The sequence below is a fragment of the Corvus cornix genome, chromosome 2 (genome assembly GCF_000738735.6).
Source record: "Corvus cornix cornix isolate S_Up_H32 chromosome 2, ASM73873v5, whole genome shotgun sequence".
NCBI classification, from domain to species: domain Eukaryota; kingdom Metazoa; phylum Chordata; class Aves; order Passeriformes; family Corvidae; genus Corvus; species Corvus cornix.
The window spans coordinates 24,845,487-24,872,899 of record NC_046333.1 but is presented as its reverse complement, the minus strand read 5'-3'; the positions used below and the strand labels follow the sequence as shown (position 1 = coordinate 24,872,899).

General features: G+C 39.3%; 1 protein-coding gene across 3 annotated transcripts in view; it reads left to right on the top strand.

Moving 5' to 3' along the window:
• Positions 1 to 27,413, top strand: part of VPS41 (VPS41 subunit of HOPS complex) — a 113,560-nt gene that overhangs the window by 31,460 nt on the left and 54,687 nt on the right. For all 3 annotated transcript variants that reach the window (XM_019285710.3, XM_010398619.3, XM_019285711.2), the window contains exons 5-7: positions 15,019 to 15,093; positions 20,663 to 20,725; positions 21,885 to 21,950. In XM_019285710.3, coding sequence (XP_019141255.1) covers positions 15,019 to 15,093; positions 20,663 to 20,725; positions 21,885 to 21,950 — 204 coding nt within the window. The remainder of the gene's footprint in view (positions 1 to 15,018; positions 15,094 to 20,662; positions 20,726 to 21,884; positions 21,951 to 27,413) is intronic.

Here is a 27,413-nt window from a genome sequence, read left to right as displayed (position 1 = left end):
GTTATCAATTTGCCTCATTGGAGGAGGAAAGGGGAGGTCCTTTCCCTTCGGAGGAGACACTCATTCCGGAGCGTTTCCTCCTGAAGTTTTGTCTCCAAAACCGAGACAGAAGCATAGGAAGAAGTCTCCTTTTTTGTTCTGCATCATCAATCACTTTTCTTCAGAGTGGGTATCGTATTGTTTTTCAGTTGCATTTCATGATCAACTCTAAATGTATTACATTTAAGGTACCTTAGCAGCCCTCTTTAATGTCACTGATTTCAGTAGAAATCTGTTACATTACCATTTAATGAGGTAAAGGACTGTGATTGAATACTGTTCCATCACAAGCATCTAGACACAGAAAATAGTTCACTTTCTCTTTACTTGGTAGGGTGCTATCATATTCTGCATGTTTTTTCAAAAAGAATTGAAGCATTGAATATTCTAGGGGGAAGATATTTCAAAAGGCAAGAATGCTAAACATGAAGGACATTAAGGACATTATTACTTGAGTATTTAATACAGCGTTGTTGATCAATGAAAGGGCAAAGTTTAATTTTTTTTCTTTATTCACCAGATCTTGTTGCCTCTTATTTTTGTGGAGGATCAAATAGAGGACCTTACTGTAATCCTGCTAAGTGAATTTACATGTGTCACTTTCAAACAGTTTTGAACAAAATTATTTTTAATACTATTGAGATACATCAAAATCATCAAAACAATTTTTTTTTGTTCTAACTCTTTCACCATCCTGGTCTAGTAACATTTCCTGTTTGAATGTGTATCACATCTCATGACTATTTAGAAAGTGGACCACTGTGCCAAATTGCTCTAGAGTTTTATTGGCACCAATGAAACAGCTAGTTTCAGGTAGCACTGAGTAAGTATTTTCATAGAAGATTGCTAACTCAGATGTGCGTTTTCTAAAACCTAGTAACACTTAAAAGCATAGGGAGGATTTGGAGAGGTTTGATTTGTAAGAAGCTACTATATTGCTGATTTCTAGGGCTGTTTTTCTTTCAAACGGGGTATTATATACCTGGATGGCATTTTTGTCCACAGGGAACGCAGGCACTTATGTGCATATATAGAATAATAGTAGTTTGCCTGTCAGAATTATTAAGAGTTCAGGCATTAATAAAATATTATTTACATCAGAAAATGTTTTCCTAGTTAGAAAGACTGAGTTCTGGAGGACAATGTTTTTTATACTAGTTGACATTAATGATAGAGCTACAGACCTTTGTTTCCATTAACAATAAAAATACAGTACTATTAAAAATACATAATGACATAACAGGGCATATATGATGAACAAAACATGAAGGCAAAACCAAGTAGTTTTTCCCATGGGGGAGGATATTATTGATCAATTTAAAAATTCTAACAAATATTCCTGTCTGAAGGATGAGACTTATTTGTTTTAAAAGACGTGTCAATGTGTACAGCACTTTGTTTATTACACTCATGATGGAATACTAAACATGTACAGTCCAAATTTGACCAGTATCTGGTGTTAATACCCTCAGAGTGGCTGCTGAGAAAACTATCTACTGTCAAGCTGGCCATCTCCACTGGGGTGCTGCTGAAGAAGTTAGTTTCACTCAGTGTCCTCTGACACAGAGGTGGAAGGTTCACCACTGTAATCCTAAACTGGCTGCTAAATGAAGTCTAGTTGTGGCAGGTCTTGGCAGTTTTATGAAAAGGAGCTTTTGAAATGTGAGCAGTGTAAAGATGGAGTGAATGAATCTGTTTGCTTTTTTGATCCACTTTAAATAAAGTTTATTATATGCAATCGAGTCTACACTTCACTGGTACTGAAATAGAGCCTCTTTGTATGTAAATGCATTGAGGAACTTGCACAGGATCAATTCATCTTCATATTTAGCTTTCCCTATCTTACTGTCACAATGAGGGTATGGCATACAATATACTGCTTACAGTAAGTTACCGTGCACTTCATAATACACAGTTTCTACTTGTGTGAGTACTCTCTATCTCCATCTTTTTGGTTTGCATATGTTTTTAGGATCCTGTCAAGAATCAGATACCCACCACTGACTGTTGCTGAGTATCTCTGGTGGACTTGTGAGACTTTCCCAGATGTTTATAATTGCAAATAAAGAAGGTTCCAGAGTTGGTGTCCAAAGAGAATACAGTGCTTTCAGTAATCAGAAAATGTGTTTATTATTGCATATAGCTTTGACTTATGCCAGTCTGTATCAGTGTTGATAACTCAAAGTTTACAAGGGAAAATGACACTCTAGGTAGGTGTTGGCTGAACTTGAACATTGATCACCCAGTGTAATATTTAACTATGCCAGGAATATGATTACTTATGTTGTTCTCAGCCAGGAAATGGAGTTCATTCCCTTATAATACTTCTGCATCTGTCTGATTCCATCAGTGGAGATCTTTTCACTGATTTCAGTAGCCACTGAGTTTGGATCATTGTCTGTAGTGGAGTGGTTGACAAGCTAAAATAACTGGGGAAAGTACTTACTGCAGTTTTTCGTTTATAGAAAAAAGAGAACTATGAAGAAAATAATGGCCATATGTGGAATGTGTGGAGAAACAGGGTTTCTAGGCTCCATGTGGTGATGTCCTCTATCTTTTGTTAGGTCAGAGAGTGGGATGAGCATCATGGCTGATTAGAAAACCTTTCTGGAAATTATATTGGCACAACAGTGCATGAGCCCTGAGCAGAATAGTTAACAGCCCCTTTGCTTCTTTAAAAGTTGTTTGATGGAAGCACCAATAAAATAATCTCTAAAAAGAAAACCTCTCATGACAAGAACTTACACTGTATGACCTGCTTGGCCTTTTTCATTATTAATGTCTCTATGGCTTATGTGGAAAGGTGGCTTATCAAGAAATGGAGTAAAATTTCATACTTTCCACTTCAAGGATGGAATTCTACAAAATTCTATTAAATACATTAATGACAGTGGTGGTGGTATTCTGTTAGAAACAAGCAGTGAAAGTGCCCCTTAAGTTACATCCTCAGAGTTTTAGATGTGCTTTGGGGATTGTTCTTTAAATCCCATTTTAATAATTCAGTAGCCTCTCTTGAATGTTTGTATTTAAAGATGAATTCTCACAAGTTCATTGTGTTTGGCAAACTATTCTGAAAAGAAAGCAGTTAGAGAAATTGGTGAGGTGAACCTCCACATTGCCTGGAATAGTTTTTCTCCCCAAGGGGTGTTGGGTTTTCCAAGGAAGGTATATTTATCACCAGCAGACCTTCCTCAGCCCTTCCCCTATGTACTTCAGCCTTCCCCATGGGTGTGTGATGGGGAATATTGCTTCATATTCTCAGATGGCTTTAATACACAGATACCAACAAAGAAGTAGGGGAAGGCTTAGGAACTTGAGGAACACCTTACAATGAAAACATGAAGAAAAGGAACAAGGCAATCCTGTTACTTCCTTAAGGTGCAGCCTGCAAGCAAAAGGCCAGAAAAACATGTTCTGGCCTAAACCCGAAGTAAATAAAACCCCCTTTCTTCTCCCTATTTTGTCTTATTTTTTTACTGAAGAGGAAAAATACTAAATAAGAAAACTTATATTTCTTTGTTATATAATGATGCCTGTGAAAAACAAAGGCGTAGAATGCAGAGAATAGAAAATAAAATATGAATGTAAGTTTTATAGGACTGAAGGAGGAAAACCCTACAGGCATTTTCAAAGAGAGATTCTTCTTTGGATCCACCAGGAATTAGCTAACAGTTCAATTCTGCTAGGAAGCAGTCTAGGTTTTCAAATATAGATTTGGTTTTGGTAATAGTTCCATCATTCCTAAACAAGCATTCTGATTATCTAGTAACTACTAGAGATTTAGGGAAATCCCGTGTTAATATTTTTTTTTCCTTGGATATTTTTTTTCGTCTTAGTCCCTGCAGTTGACAAACAAGGTTAAGGGATTCACTGATGTGGAAAATACTGAAATCACTGTAGGCTTTTTGTTCTTTCTCACTGTCTTAGACTATATATATGAGAGATTTCTTGTCCTCATATTCCCTTAGTTTTTGACAAGCTTTTGAGATCTTTGTTTTTTGTAGGCAAGGTCTGCCTTCCTGCAGACAAAATAAAAGTTAATGTTGTTATTGTTCTGTGTCCCAGACCTTGTCACTCTCCCGAGTCCTCCCCCCACCCTTTTCTTCTAACCAACATAATCTCCCATTTTTCATTTGGAGAATGACAGATTCGAGAGTGTTATAGGAAATGCAATGGAGCAAGAATTCTCACTTACCAGAATTACTAGTATTGTTCAACTAAACCTCTTTGGCGTGGATATTAGTAAACTTTCAGCAAATGAAACTTTTAAGTGTTGTGAATTCAGCGTATACTATTCGTTGCAGGCAGTGATGAACATCTTTTTCTGTAACTTCTACAGCTGCCTTTTCGATTTAAACCTTTGTGTAATTGTGCTTTGTTTCTCAGCTATGAGTAAACACATAGGTATGTGTATACTTCTGTCTTTTTATAGGTAAATATGATACAGCATCAGAATTCGCGTTTTGAGTTGCTTTTGCTTCTGCTGTATCAATAAAATTCTACAAATATGCAAAATACATGTAAGTCAGTGTGACACTACAGTAATTGGTGCAAGAAAAATGCATGGGTTCAGTTTCTTTTTAAAGATAATTCCTCAATACAAGAGATCTTCGGGTATGAGTGTTTTGAAGTCAAAACAGATGGGACACACAACATGTAATACACTTGTGCTTAGCTATTGCTGAGGATTTGGGGAGCTTTTCAAAGCAAGTTCCTCATCCTACCTAGAGCAAGGCTTGTATTTTGTGAGGATCTTAGCTTAATTATGGCAGTAACTGATGTGGTTTCTGTTTGAAAGTCAGTACTTTACACTTGGATACCTCCACCATGGTGGAAATAATACAAATATAAAAATGGTGGTCCATACTCCAGTAGACTAACATATAAAACCGTGGGTTGATTAATCATTGGAGCTTTACATGCTTGTTTATGTGAATGGCATGCAGATGAAACATGAATAAATGAAAAATAGGCACTTGTAGGAGACAGTTTTTTAATTACAATTCAACTGTGTACATACAATCTGCCTTAGTATGGGGAACAGCTACTTAATCATTATGCAGATCCAGATTGATACTCATGTAGCAGAAAAGATCTTTAGATGTTTGTCTGCTCTGAGTATGGATGTGTGTGTGTATGCACAGTGTTGCATTCCACTGAGGGAAACTGCGAGGAGTTGTTTTAGAAATGGGTGGTCAGGAACGAAATTAAGCCGAACGAGGCAAATGTTGTATCTGAGAACCGTTTATTGGTAACGAAAAAACAAAAAGAAAAAGGAGTTGCGACGGGCGCCCGGACACGCTGTGAGTAGGCTCTCGGATCGGAGGTCCAGGACCCTGGACAGGGTCACGGTCAGGCGGCGGGGTGGGCAGGATCAGCGCGGCAGGGTTGGATGCAGGCAGCCCAGGCAAGGACGCGGGGGGGAAGCGGCAGGGCGGCGGTCAGGGACACAGGGAGGCAGGACAGGCGCGAGGGCGAGCAAGAGCCAGCGAGGGCAGGACAGCCAAAAGGCAGGCTGGGGCCAGGGCAAAGGAGCGAGCAAGCGAACCAGCCAGTGACGGCACAGCGACAAGCAGCAGCAAGTTCCAGGGAACAGTGGCAAGTCCCTCAGCAGGCTGAAGCCAAAGCAAAAAAACAAGTCCCGGCCAAAAGACAAGTCTCCAAAAAGCCGCAAAAAGCCCCCAAAAGCAAAAACCACCATCTCCAAATCCCCCCAGAGCATGTAGTGGAGTTACCTTTTATGCCTTCTGGCTCCTCCCAGAGTCTGGCTGCTGGCAGGAGACCATTGGCGCAGTCCAATGTCCCACTGCATCCATTGGTAGAGACCTTTCGCCATCCGATTGGAGAAGGCCCTCTGGGGAGTTCAGTGTCTGCTGCTGACTGCCTGGCCCATGTGAGGTGTTGCTTGGTGAAGTCCTCTCAGAGACAAGGCTTCTTCTAGCTGCCTCCTGCACGTGGCACATGTGCAACCCCTCCCCCATGTGCTTCTGACAATCAGTGTTGAGACAAATCAAAACTAAATTGGCTCCTCACACACAGATAAATAATAATGCTTAAATTCATTTAGGAAAAGTTTCTGAAAATTCTTGAAAAAGAGTGGATGAAAGCACTGATTAAGGGGGTTTTAGAGTGATGGGAACCTCTTGAAGTAAAATGAGCTTTGCTGTAAGTATGATTGAACACTGCTTTGCTTTTCACACTCCTAATGTGCATGTGGCTTGCCTCGTAACCATGGCTAAAAGGCATGAAGTCACAGACAACTATTAAAACGTTTAGATTCCTAGCTTGTAAATACTGCATTTCTCACAGAATTGGAGTGAAATCCAGTCTTATGTTTCATGTTCATCCACTTCATATCCATTGGGATGCAGCATTTGTGAAAGAATCAATTATCCATTTGTTAGTCTGTGGAGCTTTACAAATTATACATTAGCAGATTGATTTCTCAGGTTCACCATTGGGGGACTGATTGTATAAGGTGGGTTGATGATAAGTGTCAGGAGAGGAGGAGTTGCCACAAAGAACACAATTAAAAGAAGCTTTCTGAGTGGCCGTGAATTTACTCCTAATTGAAGAGCTGACTTAATCCATAGTAAGAGCATTTATTTCAAGCATTTTACATTAGGTGATTGATTATCACATGAAGTACATTTGCTGCTAGATATTTGATTTTTCTTTCCTTTAAATTCAGGATTTTGCAAAACCATGTATTTAGATCTCTATGTGCAAGGTGTCTGCTAGCTTTCTCTCCTGCTCCCTAACCTTCTTTTTCATCCATTAAGGTAACATTTTTTTTGTTCTATAGTGTCAGCTTGACATTATTGATTTTGAACAGTCAAACTTACTTACGTTGTCCAGAATTCCAAACATGTCTCCATCAGAAAGAAAACTGCAGATAATGGAAATTCACTGGAAGGTATTTCTTCCTTCTTTGCTGGTACTTCTACAGTGTGTTAAATTCTGAAGCTGTTCTCAAGTAAATCATTTAAGTGTATTTCCATTCCTAACTAACAGGATCCTCCTTATTGCCCGATTTGAATTATGTTGCTTGAGAAATACAATGTGTATTATTATCATTTATACAGTACTGGAAGTATCATTCTGATCACAAAGTAGCTGTGCGTTTTTACTTGATTGGCCTAATGCTAGGGGTCCTGATTAGGTAAAAAAAAGATTACCCGATATAGTGCTAGTAAAATAAAAAATAGCCTTTTCAACGTTTTATATACAGCTTCCTCTGGTTTTATGACATGAGGTTTAAGATTAGATAATCTCTTAACTGAGTGATATTAACATGGATTATATGTTCTAAATTTTAGATTCTTGTACATTTTAAAGGTTTTTTCAACACCCATTTGAAATACCTTTAAAACAGTCAACTGACCAAACTCCAGTGCATATCATCGTTCCAACTGTATTAAATAATCAGTCCTTCAAATTATGATGAGTTAGTGACTACCTGTGTCTTCTCTAATCTTGAGTGATTCTTTGTCTTCTGTAGACATGTAAAGGTAGATCTTGCAGGAGGGGCATTTATTCCTTTACTGCAAAATCCAAAGCCTGTTTCCTTTTGTCAGGCAAATAAACTTTTCAGTGGGTTAGCTGGAAAAAGCTTTAAAAAAACTACAAGGGAAAAGCAGTTGAAACTCTGTGCCCGATTTTTTAACATTTAATAAAAAAATGAAAAACAAAAGCAGGGTGAGGGGGGTGACCCACAATATTATTCGTGTTCCTCCTTTCTGAAATATCAGAATTATCCACGGGGTATTGATAAGGTATAAATGCAAATTAATTCTGAAATGGTAAGTAGCTTTGCTGACTGGCACAGAAGTGTATTTAAACAGATGATGATTATGAAAAGAATTGGAGCTGATTCTAGAAGAAACACTTTGGTTTAGATAATATATGTACCAATTTTATCTCTGGTCTTTTCTTTCTCATTTCCGGGATAGTTTGAGATCTTAAAGAGTTCTCAAACAGCTTTCCAGTGGAACATACCTCTGGAGTCATAGGCTTGACTGTTATTTAACTCTGAACAAGAAGATTCTGGCATTAGCAGTTCTTCCTGAAACTTCATTTTTAAATGCATGTAATATTCAGCCTGGACTGTTCATGGTCTATCATCACTTTCTGAGCTCCACAGAAAGTTCTGAATTGTAAAGTCAATGAGCAGGCTAATAGTCTAGTTTGTGCTAGTTTGACTTGAGTGCTGAAAAAAATTTACTCTGTGTTTGCTTTGCCTTGTGTATGTTATTTCCTATTGAAACTTAGCAGGAGATTTGTGTAAATGAGCAGGTCTCTTTTAGTTGAATTTAGTTGTTTTCCCTGATTGTCATCTGTGTATGGTGTAGACAAAAAGGAAAAAAGTCATAGGAGAAAGAAAAAGTTAATAGCAACTGATAGAGGTGTTGGGCATGCAGAAAGCTTGTAACAAAGTGCTAGTTATATATGCTGTTATGAAATACTGTATCATCAAATTTCTGTTTAACAATAGAACAAGTTTGGAAGTATTGTGCACAATTTTGAATGTGGGAAAAATGCAAATACACTGACATCATTCTAGAATCTTAGAATCATAGAATGTTAAGTGGTTAGAGTGTAAAGATTACGTAGTCCTAATCCCCCCTGCCATGGGCAGGGGCACCTCCCCCTAGACCAAGTTGCTCAAGGCCTTACTCAGCCTGGCTTTGAACACTGTCAGGGCAAGGACATCCACAACTTCTCTGGACAAACTGTTTAGTGTCTCACCACACTGACAGTATATAATTTCTTCTTAATGTCTAAGCTAAACTTCCCCTTTTTCAATTTGTACTTACTACTCCTTGTCCTATCTTTGCAGTTCCTGATGAAGAAGTCCCTCTCCAGCTCCCCTGTAGGTCCCTTTCACATACTGGAAGTTTGCCATGAGGTCTCCATGCAACCTTCTCTTCTCCAGGCTGAACAGCCTTGGCTTTCTCAGCCTGTGTTCATAGGGAAGGTGCTCCAATTCTCTTACAAACTTCATGGCCCTCCTCTGGACTTGCTCCAACAGTTCCAGGTCTTTCTTATGTTGGGGACACCAGAACTGTGCACAGTACTCCAGGTGGGATCTCATGTGAGCAGAGTAGAGGGGCAGAATCACCTTCTTTGACCTGATGGCCACACTCCTTGTGATGCAGCCCAGGATTTGATTGGCTTTCTGGGCTCTGAGCACACACAGCTGGCTCATGTCGAGTTTTTCATCACTTGTCAACTCCAAGTCTTTCTCCTCAGGGCTGCTCTCAATCACTTCTCTGCCCAACCCATTGGTGTGTCTGGGATTGCCGTGACCCGGATGTAGGACCTTGCGCTTTGCTTTGTTGAACTTCACGAGGTTTGCTTCAGTCCACATCTCAAGCCTGTCAAGGTCCCTCTGGATGCCATTATCTCTTCCCTCCATCTTGCCAATTGCACCACACAGTCTGGTGTCATCAATGAACTTGCTGAGGGTGCAGTTGGTCCCACTGTCCATGTCACCAACAAAGATGTTGAACAGTATCGGCCCCAGTATGGACCCCTGAAGTGTTGCTATGACCCAGCCCACTGTGGGGCTGGGGCAGTGAGATGCCAATCAATCTCAGCCCCTCCCCTGGATCGAGTTTCCCAAAGAGGCAGACTCAGAGGGTGGGTTGAGGGGCGGCTCAGAAGCCTAAGATGCACCCTCCCTGGGCGGCACCTGCGTACAAGCTGCCTCCCCTGGGTCGGGAAAATTCTCGGTTACTCGGTTGTTCATTGGTTCTCTATTATAACCCCGCCTCTCGGTTTCCCTCAGTGGTTCTTGTTAAATTGTATCCTCCCCCTGGCTTATAACTCATTGGTTGTTTTCCCCTTTCACCACGCTTTTCAAATTCCCTATAAAACTGAGGACAAGCCTCGGGGAAGGATCCCATCGCATTCCATCCCTTCAGAGCTTGTTCGGGTTGCGAAACTTCTAACAATAAACCTGTTCCAAGGCAGACCTGAACAGCCTCTCTCTTCCTTTGTCTCTGAGCTAACGTGAGCCGATACCATCAGCTCCTGCCGTATTCCCTCTGCAAAGAAGCCAGCTAGCTAGCTCAGCCAGCAGCCCTTTTCCTGATGCCGAAGTCACTTCTACGATGGGCAGAAGTAGCGCAGCTGGACTCTCTCTGACCTGGGGCACGCCAGAGCTCGTGCAGCGAGCACAGAACTGCATTACTGCAGGACACCGCTCATCACTGGTCTCCACATGGACAATGAGCAGTTGACCAAAACTCTGTGTGTGTGGCTATCCAGTGAGTTCTGTATCCACTGAGTGAGTGGTCCACCCATCAAATCTCTGTCTCTCCAATCTGGAGACAAGGATGTCGTGCAGGAGTGTGAAACACTTTGCATTATGTCCAGGTAGACAATGTCAGTTGCTCTGCCCCTGTCCACCAACACTGTAGCTGTGTCACAGAAGGACACCAGATTTGTCAGGCATGATTGTCCGCTTGTAAAACCATTTTGGCTGTTACCAGCCACCTCTTTGTTAGCCAGGTGCCTTAGCATGCTTTCCAGTAGAATCTGCTCAGTGACCTTGCCTGGCACAGAGGTGAGACTGACTGGTCCGTAGTTCCCTGGGACTTCCACTTTCTCCTTTATAAAACTGGGGTTACATTTCCCTTTTTCTGGTCATCAGAGACTTCACCTGACTGCCATGATTTTTCAAAATGATGGATCGTGGCTCAGCAACTTTGTCTGCCAGCTCCCTCAGGACCCACAGATGAACCTCATTGGGTCCCATGGACTTGTGCACATTCAGGTTCCTTAGATGGTCTCAAATCTGATCCTCTCCTACAGGAGGCTCAGGATCTTTATCCTCACAGTTCCTGGATCTGCCTTTCTCGACTTGGGTGGCATGGCTGAAGCGCTTGCCATTGAAGACAGAGGCACCGAAGTCATTGAGAACCTCAGCCTTCTCTTTGTCCAGGGTAGCCAGGTCTCCCATTTTTTTCAAGATATTATCCTGTTATTCCACATTATCCCTGGTCTTTCTTCTGTGTGCTACATACCTACAGAAGCCCTTCCTGTTATCCTTAGTATCCTGCAGGAGAGGTTTTGCCTTGTGGGCACTGTTAATTATCTGAGTACAATCACACATTTAATCTCCAAAGTATTGCTCTATGGCTTTCAAACCACAGCACAGCAGATAAATTCCATCATCCTGATCCTCGTTTTCAATTTTTATGGGAAGATAGCTTATATAGTCCACTTTGCCTGGTTTCTACACTTCATTTTTTCAGAGTCAAACTTTATCAAAGTCATTTGACAGGAAAATAGGAACAGTGTAGACTGTAGTATTGAGCTGTCAGCTCTTTTGGTGGGTCCTGTTTTGTGTCTTTTTGTCTTGGGTTTTGTTGCAGTAGTGTCTCCAACAAGGCCCATCACACTGGAGTGCTGCCAGATCTGCTGTTGCTGTAATGTCAGCCTGATGGTGGATGTAGGTGCTCAACTAACGAGAGGAACATGACCAGTTGAATGCTGTACCTTAGTGCACGACCTTGTGCCAACACTGGACTATTGAAGACAGATGTTTTGTCTTTGCAATTGAAAAGTAACAAAAGAAGAGAAGAAACTTAGAGAGAAAGTTGTGGCAATGGCAACTTAGATGCAGCCCAGAACAAAAAACCCATGCCACTTCCATGATAAACTCAGTTAAGCTTTCTATACTTGTTCTTTCAGAGGGCCGGAGGTGTTCCTGGTTGTAGAGGGAATGGTGCAGATGTGCTGGCTTTTTCCCCATGCCCACCCCTAGATGGAGGCAAAGTCTTCTCTTGCACCTTGATGAGCAAAACAGAAATTTAGAAAGGCATTTTTCAAGGCAAGGCAGGAATAAAAGGACATGCTGGTTATGAAGCTTCTAGAAAGTCAGACTGCCAACTGATGTATCTTGCCTTACTCAGCATCCTCCAGTCTTAGAATTAGCCAATCTGTGTGTAACATCTGAGAACAGAGCTTTTACAAGGATGTTGGCCACACCATCAGGTTGATGGGCTTGAGTACTCCTCTGCTGATACCCCCCTAAATGTGACAGGCGGAGCACAGCTGTGGAATGTGCACCAGCTGCCTGCATTGCTAGTCATGCACTTGCCTCTGATCTTGAAATGTAGCAACTCAGCATAACCATTCTGTGGCCAACAAAAATACTTCTGGAGCACATAAGTCGAGGAAAACTGGTTTAAATTCCTCCTTGCCAGTGAACTTCTTTGCAAACAACACACAGTTGAAAGACCACTTTGTGATAGGCAGTAATTGCAATATTTCCAGGTGCCATTTTGTGGTGAGACCAAGAATTATGTATTCTGCACACAAGAAAGCAGGAAAGCAAAAGGGCAGTGTAATTTTCCCAGCTCATCAAGCAACTATGGCAGTGCAGTGTTCAGTTGTTCAATCTTTATTATAAAGAAGCTTCTAGAAAATATGATTTGGGCATATATTATTTTCAAGGTGGACGAGAGGAAAGCTTCCTTTCTCTAAGTTAGAATTTGTTGTGTGTGTGAAAGATTATGGGGGGGAAAACTTTCCAAAGAGTGTGAGAACACCTCTGTTTATCTCCTGTAGATAGCCCATGTGGACAGTGTGTTTTAATATGCTTATTATGTACTTTTAATGCAATTCCAACTGCCATAGCATATATAAGGACCTGCGATACTTCAGACACAGTTGTGTAGTATCTAATGTGATCCCACAACTCCAGTGCTCTTCCGGTGACACCTTATTTTTACACAAACATATGATGGATTTCTTTCATCATGCTCAGAAGCACAGGAGTGATCTAATTTGTGGTTTAATCCATTCAATGTTTTATGAGCATAAGAAAAGTTGTTCTTAAAAGTGTGAGAGACTTATCTGTGTGAAGATCCTTCAGTGATTCTTGAAATGAGCTATTTGTTACAGAGGAAATCAGCATCATGATGCATAAGAAGTTTCTTGGTACTTGAATATAATTGGATTGAGTTTTTGTAGTGGGTTGAGTTCGTTCCTGGACGGAAACACCAATTAAGGGTAGTGGTTTTGGTTCAAAATATTCATTACTTACTTATTTTCCTTCTGTGAGATAAGAATTAGGAGAAAGTAAAGCAGGCAAAAACCTTAAACAGTTGCAGTACAATGAAAGAGTTTTATTACTAATAGAATTAAAAGTAAAGAGAAATAACAAGAAATTAAAGCAAACCTCCCCCCCCCCCCCTCCCCCCCCAGCACTTCTCTCCTTTTACGCAACTCGCACAAAGGATAACAGAACATGGGATGTTAGTCAGTGTTGCAGTTCTTGGAAAGTCTCTCTCTTATGCTTAAGGAAAAAAGGGTTTTCTTCAGTTGCACGTGGTTCTCAAACTGCCACCAACAGCAGACCCGCCTGGAAACAATCAACCTGCTGTGGTGTAAAACATCTCTCCCATGAAAAATCTCACAGTTCCTTCACACTGCAAGACATGGGCCATCACATGGGGTTATTAATCTTTTTAAGGATGAGTTATTTTGGCCTGCACACAAAGGCTTTCTTCGCCACAAGTCTCTAAAAGCCTCTCACTGCTTCTATATAGCCTGGCATAGGCACTCTTCACAATCTTCACAGGCCACACGTGAATTCTCCATCCCCCCACGTACTTCAAATGGATTAAAGAGACAAACAGTTTGTGGTATTACAGTTTCTTACCACAGCATGCAAGAAGGTTTTTAAGCTACGTGGGAGAAACACGGCACCGCCCTCTTTTCTCCCGTCGCCATTTTCAGCTTCGTCTCATGTGACTCACTTTCTCTTTCTCTCTGACTCTAAAGCTGCCATGTTGAAGAGTGTTCTTGTTCAGGCTTTATGGTAGAGAAAGCCTCACTCCCTTTACTGGCTTTGTGGTGTCTTCTTCAGTTCAGCACGAAGTGTGCTGGCTGCAGACAGGAGGCTCTGCCGGCTCCCGTTGACTCCGCCGGCTCCGCATGGAGAGGAGAGGGACCCGCCTGTCCCCAGAAGCCGCGCTGGATGGGTTTAGCTGTGAGCAGTCCATGGCTGGTTTTAGCTGCCTGCAGCTCTGGGATAGTCCCCCCCCCAGCAACCCAGAGTCTGTGCCGCGGCGTTGGGAAAGGGGGAAAGGGGCAGTTGCCCCGGCAGGGCCTGGAGGCTCGGAGCCCCCCCACCTTCCAGCAGGCGAGCTAGCACAAAAGGCAATTCCTGCCTTTCCATGCGGTTTAAGTATGTAAATTGTGAGAAGCATCATTAGTCTAAAAGACTGTCCATCAACTCAGGTTCAACCCACTACAGTTTTGTATCCAAGAGGATATGCATCAGGTTATTCAAATTATAAGTTAGTCTGCCGTACCTTAGTTATGAATAGCTGTTTAAGCTAAGTAAACAGTAGCAGATACTGTCTAACTTCATAGGTAAGAAGCAAAAGTATGTTTGGATAGGGAAGGGAAAATTTCTTAAATTGGGGCAGTTTTCAGGCTTTTCTCCGTATTTGTCTAAGAATGAGTAAACCCATGTTGCACTTCAATACCTTCTAATACATCTGAGAATAGTATTAGAGCCAAAAATGAAAGTAAGAGAAGGAATTTGAATAAATAAATAATTACCAGCATAGCCATCAGGCCAAACTAGAAAAGTTTTCAGTTGCCCTGATGCCTGTGTGGTCACCACATTTTATCCAAAGTTTTGATAGTGGGAATTAATAGCTGTGGTATGCAGGCACAGATGCTTAAGGTCTGGGAGCCTGAGACTTCATGAGAGTTCCAGAGCCCTGAGGCAGGTAACTGCAAAAAGTCAAAATTTTGGGGTTAGGCAAAAGGCTGGAAAGAAGGCTGCCTTTTGGCTTTGTCACAGAAATACCCACTCTGTGAGGGCTTTTTGATTCGTGCAACTAAGCATTGCTCAGCCATTAACATGTAAATCTTTCAAAGTGCAAGGAATGTTAAAGCATGTCATTGGTGATGTAACTTTAAAAGTATTTTTTCTTTATTTTCTTTATCTAGAGCCCAGTAAAGATAAATCAGATCAGCCTGGATGAAAGTGGAGAGCACATGGGTGTTTGCTCAGAAGATGGCAAGGTACAACAAATCTATTTATATATTTGCTGAGGTAACAGGTAGTCCTGGTTTTACACTAGAATAATTGCGATAACCTGTGGAGTGTATTCCTGCATTTAGCACCACTACTTTGGCCATACATGTTGAGAACTGAGCTCACCTTTGAATACTCAAAATTAAAGTCAAATATATTTTGCACAAATATGCTGTAGGAAAAGTAATTACAAGAATGTCAATAATGTAACTGCTATTAAGCTGATTAACAGCTGTGACAAGAGGACATGTCAACTTAATCATTACTGCTGTCCCAGTTCTACTTCAGTGACTATTCTGCTGTTCCTGCAAGACAGTAGTTTAATGCCTTTCTGCTATAAATCCACAAAATTGGATTTTGTGGGCTTGATTTCTGTGGGTTGGTGGTTTTCATTTTCACACACTTTATGAATGTTTCTCTTGAATTATAGAATCTTTTGATAAACAATCATAGTTTATCAGAAGAATAAAGTGTCTTACAACAGCCACATTAAATAAATGTAAAATCAATATATGTATAGTTTCCTAAAAAACTGGCACCTACTTCCTTGACTGAGGACATATATCATTTGTGTAGTGTATAACTAACAATTATCAGTGCTTCTCTGGAATGTTGAGCTGTGACATTTAGTGGTTTTGGTGATTGATTTTCCACTTATAAGAATGTCTTTTTGTTTTTTCAGTCAACGACAATATTTTCTAATGTTGGTTTCAATGATAAAATTCTAATGCACAGAGTGTATTTAAGCTTCTTTTTGAATATAATGCCCATATACAAACGCAGTGCATTAAAAATCATTTAAACAATTTCTCAATATCCAACTTACTCAGGAGAGCATTGCTTACACGGTAGACTTGGGGGAGGAGGAGTGTTGGTAATCCTAATGTTGCATTCAGTAGAAGTTCTTTAAATTAAAATACAATTGGATTTTGCAGTAGGAAAAATGGGGAAACAGCCCCTTTAGACTGTATGCATTTGGGTTTTTTCATTCCAAATAGGGTTTTTTTCCCCTCAACAGGCAGGCAGCCAGTTTGTGTATCCAGGCCTTTTAGTTCTGAGAGGTATCTTGATGTCTTGACACAGTAATTGGGATACTAGTGCCTATCAAAGTGGTTGTAGAATTTTACATCCTGTGTGAAACAAAAGAGTATCCTATTTGTCTAAGCAAGATAAGGCAAGGGTCAGTAATTGTGCAGGCTAGTAAAAATGTTGAGCTAGCATTGCTGGTTTAGGTTTTCATATGATTTTGGGGAACAAGCACTTGCTGTTGCTGTAAGGGCTCCTCAGATGTGACTGTGGATTACTGACTCAAAATACCTGTGCTGCAGGGAGACTACAAGCCATATACATTTTTTTGTATACTAATATTAAATATACTTATTTAATTTCAGAAATACTGAAAAATCCATAATACCTACTCTGGTGTGGCTCTGTTTGAAAAGACTTCAATACTTTAAATGGTGACTCTGTCTTCATTTAGTGAAATAGCTATTGTGGGTCCAGTGTGTGACATTACATACTATACAAGGCAGTCAAAAATGTAGTTCCACAGCCACAGGGATGGAGTATCACAAGTACAATATTCAGCATATTTGCATTCATAGAGTCCAGGGACACTGGTGCTTCACCATATTCTACACTTGTGAAAAACTCATCTGGAGAGGGTATTTTAGAAGTTAGACTTTCCACATGATCCAGAAAGGCTCATGTCTCTGAAATAATCCACTCTTAAAACTGATTAAAATACATACTTGTATGTTGTGCTACTGTATCAGAAAATGGCAGATTCCTGGCCAGATAATGTAGCACTTCAAGGTTCTGGTCATAACAAAAGTGTAAATTTACATTCCTTATAGCCCTTTCCTTACTACAGTAGGAGTGTTGATATTGTAAGAAGCTAAAACACTTGTACAAGTAGTTTCAAAGTCTTTATTAGCTTGATCAAATACATGAAAGTGGTGAAATCCTTAAAAAAAAACAAACATGGGAAAAGACCTGTAAAACAGCTTCATTTTCTTAAATCAGTTTTAAATAAAAATGCAGATGTAATGAAGAGGCCTGGGAATTTTGAGTCAGCTGGATTGATGCAAGTATGTTCTACCAATTAATGAAGATATGTTCTCTTTTGCGATAAGCAGAGTGCATTTTCACGTATCAAAGTGGATCCAATATGATAGAGATGGAAACTATTTGGGAAGGCCTTATGATGAGAACCTCCTCCTCACATCCGTTCTGCTGTCTGATGTATTTTAGTTTACTACTTTTTTTTTTTGATTTGATCTAGCCATATGGACTGGGGGGGGAGCACAGAAGCACAGTACAATTCTCTTCACAGTACAGACCCTCTTCTTGACAGTCAACATCCAGACCTAATGTCAAAACCTGTCACATGTATGTCATACATGTCCAACAAATGCCTTGGGAGCCACCGCAGCTCTTCTGTACTGCACATTTGGTTCTTTAAAAACCTTCCTTTCTAATGAACTCAGCTACAGCTGATCACCACTGGCATGGAAAGGAGCAGAAATCATAACCAACACCAGCCCTCTAGTTTAGCTGCTGGGTATTGAAATGTCAGGGTGTAAAAGAATTTTGGTGCTCAAATAAATAGAACAGGAAGCAGACTTGCATCTTCAGAATTGTGGAGATTTTTAGATTAGGTTTTTGTGTTAGTTTTGTCTGTAGTTAATTGTACATTCTCTTGAAAAACCTGGATTTGACTCCTGATTTTGCTAAAGCTCTCATGTCATTACAAAAGAGCAATGTAATTGGCACCCTTATTCTGGCTTGTAACTTTTTTTATATGAAGAAATATAAATTATATTGAAACCCCATGTGTTTGCGTATTTTAGTGTCATCTCTAATGCCTGTAGCAGCATTAATGTTAAGAATATCCATGGAGTATTACACTGATAATTTTTCAAGAAATGTGACTTGTTTTTCTGCCTTTTGATCACTCAAGGTTGGTTATTTCTTCCACACGTGGAAGTAAAGAAGCAGCTAAGTCTGGATTCACTGGAGTGATGGGTTCTGGATATTTAAAACCAGACAGGACTAGCAACATATAGTGGAATCATAAAATCCTTTTTCCAGCTGCCTAAGAGCATCACGAACAGAGTGGGCATGGAAAGTAGAAATAGATAAATCCAATATAGTTTTGTAATAGCAAAAGAATCACTTTCTTTCTGAAGAATATGAGACATTAAGAAGTAATAACTGTTAGATGATGTCCCTAGAGTAAACATGGTAACATGTATTTTTTGCAGAGTTGTTTTTTCCTCTTAGCTCACTCCATTTTGTTTTCGTACTTGAAAAGAAATATCATATTGCCATATGCAGTGATATATTAGGAAAATGTTGAAGGTACTGTTGCTGATTTTGATTAATTACTTTTAATTTGAGAGGACTGTTTTGTAATTTTTGAGGATTCTGTTTTCGCAGAATTTGCAGTGTTATGTTTTAACCATGTATTTTCTTTTTTTTTCTTTTTCCTTTCTTTTCTCTGTCTTGTTTTCTCTTTCCTGATTCTTATTTTGTGTAGGCTGTTGTATTGAATATGATATGCCAACTGATGGAAACAAAAACCCAGAAAGCAAAATCCTCTAGACATCAGCCCAAAGGTTTTCTAGGCTCACAGCCAGGTCCAATTCAAATACAACCCTTTGGCTGGCTTACATAATCACAGCTTTGTGATACATCTCAGTTTCCAAATATTGATTTTTCTAATCCTTTGGAGCAGTAGCTCAGCTCTACAAAGTGCATGCAGAAGTATTTTTAAAGCCTGTTGTTAGAGGCAGTATATTCACTAATGAGTAATGGACTGAGCTGATAATGCTGCTTAGGAGATGTATCCAGGAGACAAGCTTGAGAGGGAAATGAGGTGGTTTTAGATGTTTTTAACTTCACTGAGGCTGCTGAACTTTGAGCTGCTCTAAGGATGTCCTAGTTCCTTGCTGATGGCTTAGTTCCTCTTGTAGTTTCCGTGCAGTTTAATATTTTTACTCTCTCTTCTTGACTGTCTGCAGGAATTTTGGGGGTTCTTGTCCTCTGAATTGATCTTTTTAGAGCTATTAAATCTCACTTGTTGCGGCCCCTTACTGGTATTTACTGACTTCATTCTTCAGGTCTTTCTCAAAAGGGATTTATATTTTTTTGTTACTAATATTTTTTTATTTTCCCTCCTGAAGGAGTCATGATGAGAAGAAAGAAATAAGGTTAAAGGGTCTTTTAGAACTTAGGAGTCCAATGCTGAACATGCAGAGCAGAGTTACTGAAGGGATTACCTTCTCCAGAAAATTTTCCAGAAAATAATGAGAGCCTGTCTGAGAGCCTTCTTAAGTAGATTTGCTGTCAGATACATTTCCTCACTGATCGCTCCATGGGATGCTCTTCTTTTCTCCCTTCTTCCAGAGGTGTTCATTCCTTCTGGGATGAGTTTTCAACGACTTCTGACAGTGGGTGGAAACGTCTTAAAAACATAATGAAAAAGCAAACCAGTTATTATTCTTTCTGGAAATCATAGTTAGTAAATCAGTTACTAATTCCTGGCCATAAGTCTTCAGCCCCGTTTTATTCCTAAATTCTGCAGGAACTGGGTTGTCAACTGTCTCATCTGAGAATTAGGAAAGGGAATATTGTTTTTTGAATGAAGAGAAATGAGTCCAAAAGAGGGTTGTACTTAAAATAATCATGAGAGACCTTATTCTGTAGTCATATAATATGAGTCTAATAATATTTCATAAACACCTGATATCTCTGTACTTGTTCAGAACTAAAGGCAAGGAAACATTTTAGAAATCTGTTAATTCTCTTGACAGTAGAAACTTTTTTTTTAAATTCAATGTTGACGCTTCTTCAGATGGATTAATTCTGATAGATATTCTGATTGCCTACGGTTGCGACTCCATTGCTGACTGTTAAATGTACTGATACCATATAAATGACATAAATGAGAAGGGAGGATTCTTCAGAGAAAGACATTTCCAGTGATCATGGAATAAAACAAAATAGCACTGTATGTGCTTGGGAGGAGGAGAGGATGCCTAGAAATATATGGGACTTGGATTTCAGGGTGGTTTTGCTTTATTGTCACAAATTTCTTTTCTTCTGTAAACCATGTATTGCTTGGAGGGAAAAGAATCCTACCATTCTTTCTCAGAAAGGAAGAATTTTTAATTTATTTTCTCCTGAATGTTATTCTGTTGTTCTTACCATAGTTAGGTTGCTATCTGTTAAACAGATTTCATCAGCCTAAAGCAAAAGGAACTTACAGTTTTTACTGTGATTGTAACAACAACAAAAAAATATTCACAAAAAATGGTGAGGGAAAATATTCACAAAAGTACTTTTGTACTGCTGCAAATATTAGAGATATGTCACAGTAGAAGACCAAGCTGTATCAAATAGCTCTGAATTGTTAATTGTGTCTTCCTTTAGGAAAAAAGATGTCACTGTTAGTATTCAAATTAATCTTCCAGTTGTTAGGTTTTTACTTTCAGTGTTAATTGTTCAGTGTAAATTAGGTAAATACATTTGGTTTTCAATACACTTTTTCAGGTGCAAGTGTTTGGATTATATTCAGCAGAAGAGTTTCATGAAACATTTGACTGTCCTATTAAAGTAAGTGCTTGTTTTAATCTTTAGTAATCGTGGTGGTGGTGTCTTTAATAACAGAAAGGTCACATTCAATCTAAATGAGAAAGAGGAATACCACTTCCTTACAATGTTATTTAAGTCACTAGAAAATAGTTTTCTATCTCAATATAAAAGCTTTTGATCTGGTTAGGTGGAAAGAAAGCCAACCTTGGTTTTGTAAAAAAATATTATTGACTTTTTCAAATACAAAAGGGACAGTTAAAGAGAAATTGTCCTGTTTCAGGCATTACCCATCCCAATATATTTCTTTGTAGATTTGTGATACAAATTCTGAGGGTTCTGCTAAATGTGAGGTCAATATTTTGGAACCAGTTCATATCCATTAAACCTGCCTCAAAATAAGGCAATGGGCAGTGATATTGATGTATCCTATCTGAAGGGAAAACTTGAGTTTAACTCGGCTTTAGAGAAGTTTGTCTGCCTGGCTGTTGAAAAAAGGACCTCTAGTAGGTCTATGGGAAAATCTAGTACTTTTTAACAAGAAACATTTCTTGCAGGAGAAAAGGTGATGCGTGTAAATGTTTGCGTTTTGCTACTTGGTGTCTTCAATGTTGCAGCTGCTCTTTAGAGCGGGGGGGGGGGGGGGGGGGGGGGGGGAGGGGGGGTAAAGGAATGAGATCATTAACATTTCACGCATGCCAGATGCGACTCGCTTGCCTCCTAGTGCCTTCACTGCTCGTACAGCTGGATCTCCACACTTGACATGTAACACATAAGGCAAAGAGACTGTGTAAGATACTACACAGTGTTGTCCTCTGACAGGGCTGAGGTATGTGTGCAGGCAGGCCCAGACCAGATTTAATTGGGGTAACTCTTGCTCACAACAGTCCTGTTCTGTTTGGTCCTAATTCTGCTGCCTGCTATACAGAAAAGTAGCTATTCAGTGTAACATGGCCCTCAATGTCACGCTTGTCATACAGCATATAATACGAAGAATTTTCTTCTCTTCTAGGAAAAACAAACAGTTGTCTGAAACAACTAGGCTTTACTTCAGAGAAAGAACTCAGCTGTAATACTTGATAATTGACAAAGGGTTATGTAGTGTAAAAAGTGATGTGGTGCTTAATGTAAACTCTTATTTAAGCCACAATCTTCTCTTTCCCCCTTCCCCCACCATCCCCAGATTGTTGCTGTTCATCCTCATTTTGTAAGATCCCACTTCAAGCAATTTGTAACAGGAGGAAAAAAGGTAAGCAGTCATAATGAACTTTGGCTACCTTTAAATAGCCTTTTGAAATAGCTCAGAAGGCTTTTAATACCTAGAACAAAGACTTCTGCTTTTTCCTTCTCTTTGAGCATTGTATTCTAAAGCATTGTTAATTAAAAGTGATTTCAGGGGGAGAGAAAGTGCACTTTTTATGTTAAAAACATGTTGCAACAAGTTGAGATTCAGAGTAGAAATACCATTCTGTCTACATAGCCTGAAAAAAAGTCATTTATATTTCCTAGGCCAGATTTTCTCTGTTTTAATTTGTTGAAGTGGGAGCAGAAGTTAGACCTTAATACTGATCTTTTACAAAGCATGTTGATCTTGGGTTACCTGTGGGTGATTTTTTGGGGTGGGGTTTTGTTTGTTTGTTGGGAGTTTTATTTTAAGGAAATAAACCCAAGTATCTTCATCGACTCTTGTCCATGGTGAACAGTTTTGTTGGTTTTTTTTCAAATGAACTAAGCGGAGTTCTTGGTATAGTAGAGCTCACCCCATTCTAAGCACTTATATCTCTATACAGATAGGTAGTCTTCTATTTGGATCAGTTGGTGTTTTAAATGTGCATTAAGTGTCTTATTAGTGTAGGATACAATTCTGGCTTCCAAATTGCAGCTGTTTCCAGGTCCTACAAGTACCTTATATCACATCACATTGCATATTTTCAGTCAAAATATGAAAAGTTTTATTTGGAACAGTTTCTTGAATTCATGGAATTTTCTGTTGCCTTCTGTTACGAATTAAGGATGAACAATCCTCATAGATGCATCAAACTAAATGCCATTGCTCTCTCTTACCAGCATGTAAGAACTACAGACTTCTAGTGCTGAATACATCTTAATTTTCATTAACAGTTCAATATGTTTCAAAGCATAACTGTGCTTTATTTATTTAAGTGGCGTGTGTGCTTGACATCTTTTTCTGTCTGGTAGAAGTTGGTGTTGTCCTTAAAATAATGCACAGTCAGTGTGTCTCTGTGTCAGCCACCAGTTTGTGAAGCTTTTTAGTGCTGATAAAAGGGGCATGAAAAGAGAGAAGCAAGGAATTAATAGAACGGGGCTCCGTCAGGTGGTAAAAGATCTTGCATTCACCTGATGCCAAACAGAAAAAAACATCAGGGAGTTAACACATTCTCTTTGGTTATCTTTGATTACTTGACAGGTTGTTTTATATTCTGTCCTCTGGGGAATGGTATACTCATTCTTAATACATTCGTGCTTTGCTGAGGAACTTTCCTCCTTAGAAAACCTTTAATTGACATCTTAACATAAGGTATTTAGCATTGAAACAAATGTCCCTTGACTTCTGTAATTTGATTTTATTGGTACACAAAACCAACAAATAAAACCTCTAGCCTTGTGGTAGAAACCTTTCCCCTTCTCTCCTTTCCTCCAAGAGGAGCATACGTACTTTTTTTATAAAAACAACAACAAAATGCTTTTTGAAAATTCAGGAAGCTAAATTCCACCTGCTAATATAGCTACTTCTTCTTTTTTTTTTTTTTTTTCCTGAACATTTATACCTCTCCTTAACTATAAAGTCGAAGAGTAGTATGAAGGCAGCAGGCAATGGGGAGCTGAACACAAGAGTGAGGAGAAGCAGGCTGAAGCATACAGCCTCAGGCTGTGGACCTCACCTCTCTCTCCCTGTGTCTGGAGATTGTGCAGTTGGGGGAGCTCCTTCAGGGAGGGGGACAGGTCCTCCTGTGGCTCCTGAGGTCTGTGCACTTTTAGCCTTTGCATGTATACAGTGACTTCATCCCTGATAGCTGGTAGTGGTGGGAGGCATGTTGCCTTTGTCCTCATCCACACCAAAGTAAGGGTAACAGTAAGAGTATCCTCATTTTGGATCAAACGTAAGAGAAAAGCTTTGCTTAAAGCTCTCTCATGCTATGCTCCTTGCCTGAGGTGCATTAAAAAAACATAGTGTATATCATGTGAACTCTTAATCCCAAGGCTTGCTGGGTCTATCTTTGTTTTTGGTTTCTGGGAATAGTGACATAATATATATAAGCATTTTTAAAGTTTAGTGGGGTTTTTTGTTTGCTTCTCCTTTATTTTTTTAGAAAAATATTCTTCATAACAATATAAAATGTGTAAAAAATATACTTTTCCATTCCAAAATCCTCTGCAGGGCATCCTGGAAATGTTCTAGAGACAGAAGGGGGAAAAAAACCCTAGCGACATGCTTCAGGCATGCACAGTGCAGGTCCTCAGTTCCCTACACAGGTGGATGTCTGGAACTTGGGTGAATTGGCTGTGTAATACTGGGGTTTGCTACGTCTTAGAAGCTCAGCCTGACCTAAAGCTGACTTCAGAGCAGTGCTCCCTGGGGTAACTGGGGTAATCATTGTGAATTGTTGTAAGCTTAACTCTACTGTGCATATGTTTATATGGTTGCTTAACTTTGCTTAAGTAGGCATGTAGAGAAGCTTTTCTCTAAAATGTATTATGAACTAATTAACCTATTTAAATTGTTTGCTTACTAGAACACTAGTTTTTAAAAGAAAATAACTTCTATTAAGCTTGAGATAATATCATTGCCTTCTGTTTTGGGTTGGAAAAGCCTATTTCACACATTTTTTTAGTGAATGAATATTATATGTGCCTAGAAATAAGACAGGTACTGTGGAAATTGACACTATTGCAGTGAGAAGCATTAGGTACCGTACTAAAAGAAGGTGCTTCCCTATCCCCCTCCTGATCTCTGCAATTAACCATAGCTCCATTGTGCAGATTTGGCAGATGATAGTAACCCTGAAATGATGATACTGTATATTGTAAATAACAGGGCATTTCTGTCCAAAGCAGACAATAGAGCTTCAAAGCAAGGGAAAAGACAAATACTGTGCTATTGAAGGCCATAACCTTCTACCTTTTAAAAAAGGGTCTAATCTCAAAAAATAACAGGGTAAAAGCCAACTAAATGAGGGTGGTAAAGCTGAAAACAAGGTGTTCTTGATTTAACTGTTAGAGTGCTGGTCTTTCCCAATACATCAACTAAATGAATGTTATTGTGAAGTTCAAGTACCCATTATGTTGTGAGGGTTAAAAAGACAGAACTAACAAAGAAAGAAGACTGAAGATTATTTCAGTTCCAAAGTCAAGGTATCAGTTACTGTGTCTTATGTAACGATAACTTAGGCAAGCAGGACAAGTTGAGATTACTCTCTCGGCAGAGACATCGTCCCTATTAATGTCACTAACTAGACACAAAGGTTTTTGTAGTGAAATTCTTAGGAGAGTGAGTTCTCTGAAATGATTGAATCACTCTGCTGAATGTGTGCTAATGAAGCGGTTTCTTGAGGCTTCTCTGCCTAGCATGGTAGTGGGGACCCAGCACAAATTAAGCAAATGTATTCTGAATTATAGGAGTAGAGTATTGCGTATCATAAAGGATACGGAATATTCAAAAGGAATGGGTCTCCTCATTTGCCTAGGACATATGATTTGTATAATAAGTATTGATTTGCATATCCAATCTGAACCATTTTAAGGGCTAGAGAACCAAAATAAAACTGCAGATTTACCCTGTGACTGTCAACAGTCTCATCTCTATATATCTATCTGTGTCTGTATCTATATAATATATTCATGGGGTTTTTAATACATATATATATGTGTGTGTGTATATATATATATATATATATATAGGAAATATATATATATATTTAAAAACATTTTTTAATATTGTATGTGTTTCTATTGCTGGAGAAGATACATTATAAGAACTGGTTTTTGAATACAGGTGTGTCTGATCATGTTTGTCCCACTTATCCTCCCAGGATTAACATTTAAACATATCAGTGCTGGTGTTTAAACGTAAGACTCTTTTTTTCTTTGTCTTTTATAAAAGCAGGGAGAACTTAGTGTTACCTGGGGCAAATTTCTGATTTTAAAAAGAAAAAAAAAAAACTATTTCAGTGTCAGAATCCTGGCCTGGACCCATGGTACCTTCTACCTGAGATGCAAAACAAGACAGTCTAAATTTCTTTCCACTCCAGATGGAGCAACAACATACACAGAGAAAGGATGATGATTGCAAACGGTGCACAAATGGGAAGAGAAACAGCATTCTTGGGGATCTGTGACTGCTGTTAGGGGTAGTGGAATTTGTATGTTAAAGTCAAGTCTGCCAAGGAGTATCTCAGATTTTTTTTTTAATTGTTGCTTTTTAGTGTCAGCAGATGCACTTTGCGTGGTGAGTAAGTAGATGACCTTACCTCTGAACCCTCTGACATGTACTTCATAATAACTGAACTACTTCAACTAATTATTAAATTGTCAGGATGCTGTTTGCAGCACAGTCCATTTTTAGAAAGCAGATAGTCAGCTGTTTGGCATTATGTTGGGTAGAAGAGTACCAGACAAGAAAGGCAGATTGCTTTGTAAGCTACAAAATGTCAGTCAGTAAATACTCAAAGGTCTGATTTAAGTGAAAAAGGAGTAAATACTATGGCAATTTCTGTCCATGCATTGGATAATTTACCATAAGTAGGAAACAAACTGTAGCAGCAAGCAAACCACAATAATACCGGTCTGCGATGTCCTTGCTGCAATGTATAATGCCCAGATGTATCCCATATTATTGAGCAGATGAGACTTTGATATGTAGTATGTCCTGTTTGCTTAATAAGCATATTTTTTTTGCTTACATTTCTTCTTTGTGGGTATTTGGATATGCACTTCTTCTTTATCACTGAAACAAAAATTCTCCTTGTGCTGTAATAAATTGGTTTGTGTAAAGTGAATGGATCATAGTCCTATGTGCATGTAATCCATAGTTGTGTATTTTGCAAATGTCTGTGTAGAACCCTTTTTTTCATTGCCTGAGGTGGCAAGCAAAGAGGATCTAAGTATATGAAATGTATGTCTCTGCCTGCAAGACTGCAGGATTTGCTTTTCAAGGTGTTAATTCTGTAGCTCTTTGTGAATAGGCAACAGCTGGAATGTGGCAGTTGAGTTATTAAAAGTGAAGCCTAATAAAAGTCCAATGGCATTTGTTTGTATTAAGTATCTCAAAATTTCTAGCTTCTCTGTCCATGAACTACAGCAGTAGCTCCTGTTTCATCTCTCACTGTTGCCATCGCATAACCTCCTGATGCTGCTGTCTGCCTCTGCCTCCTTGCTTGATTTCCCTTGACTGCACTCGCTGCCCTCCTCTCTGTTCACACCCCAGCTGCTTAGACAACATTTTGTGACGAAATCTTGAAAGCTCATCTTCAGCTGAAAGCTTGAGGCTTACATTATTCTCTGCCTTGTTTGAGCTCATCCAGTCCATCGTCTGTTTCAAATAGAAAGTGTAATTTTTTATTGCTGCTATATGTTTTCCTAGGGATGAACTATTAAACAGTAAGTCTTCATGCAGCATGCTGTTCTGTGTTACTCTCTGGTATCTGTTAATCTTGGCTGTGTCGGTAAATACTGGTTTTATGCTGAAAACAAT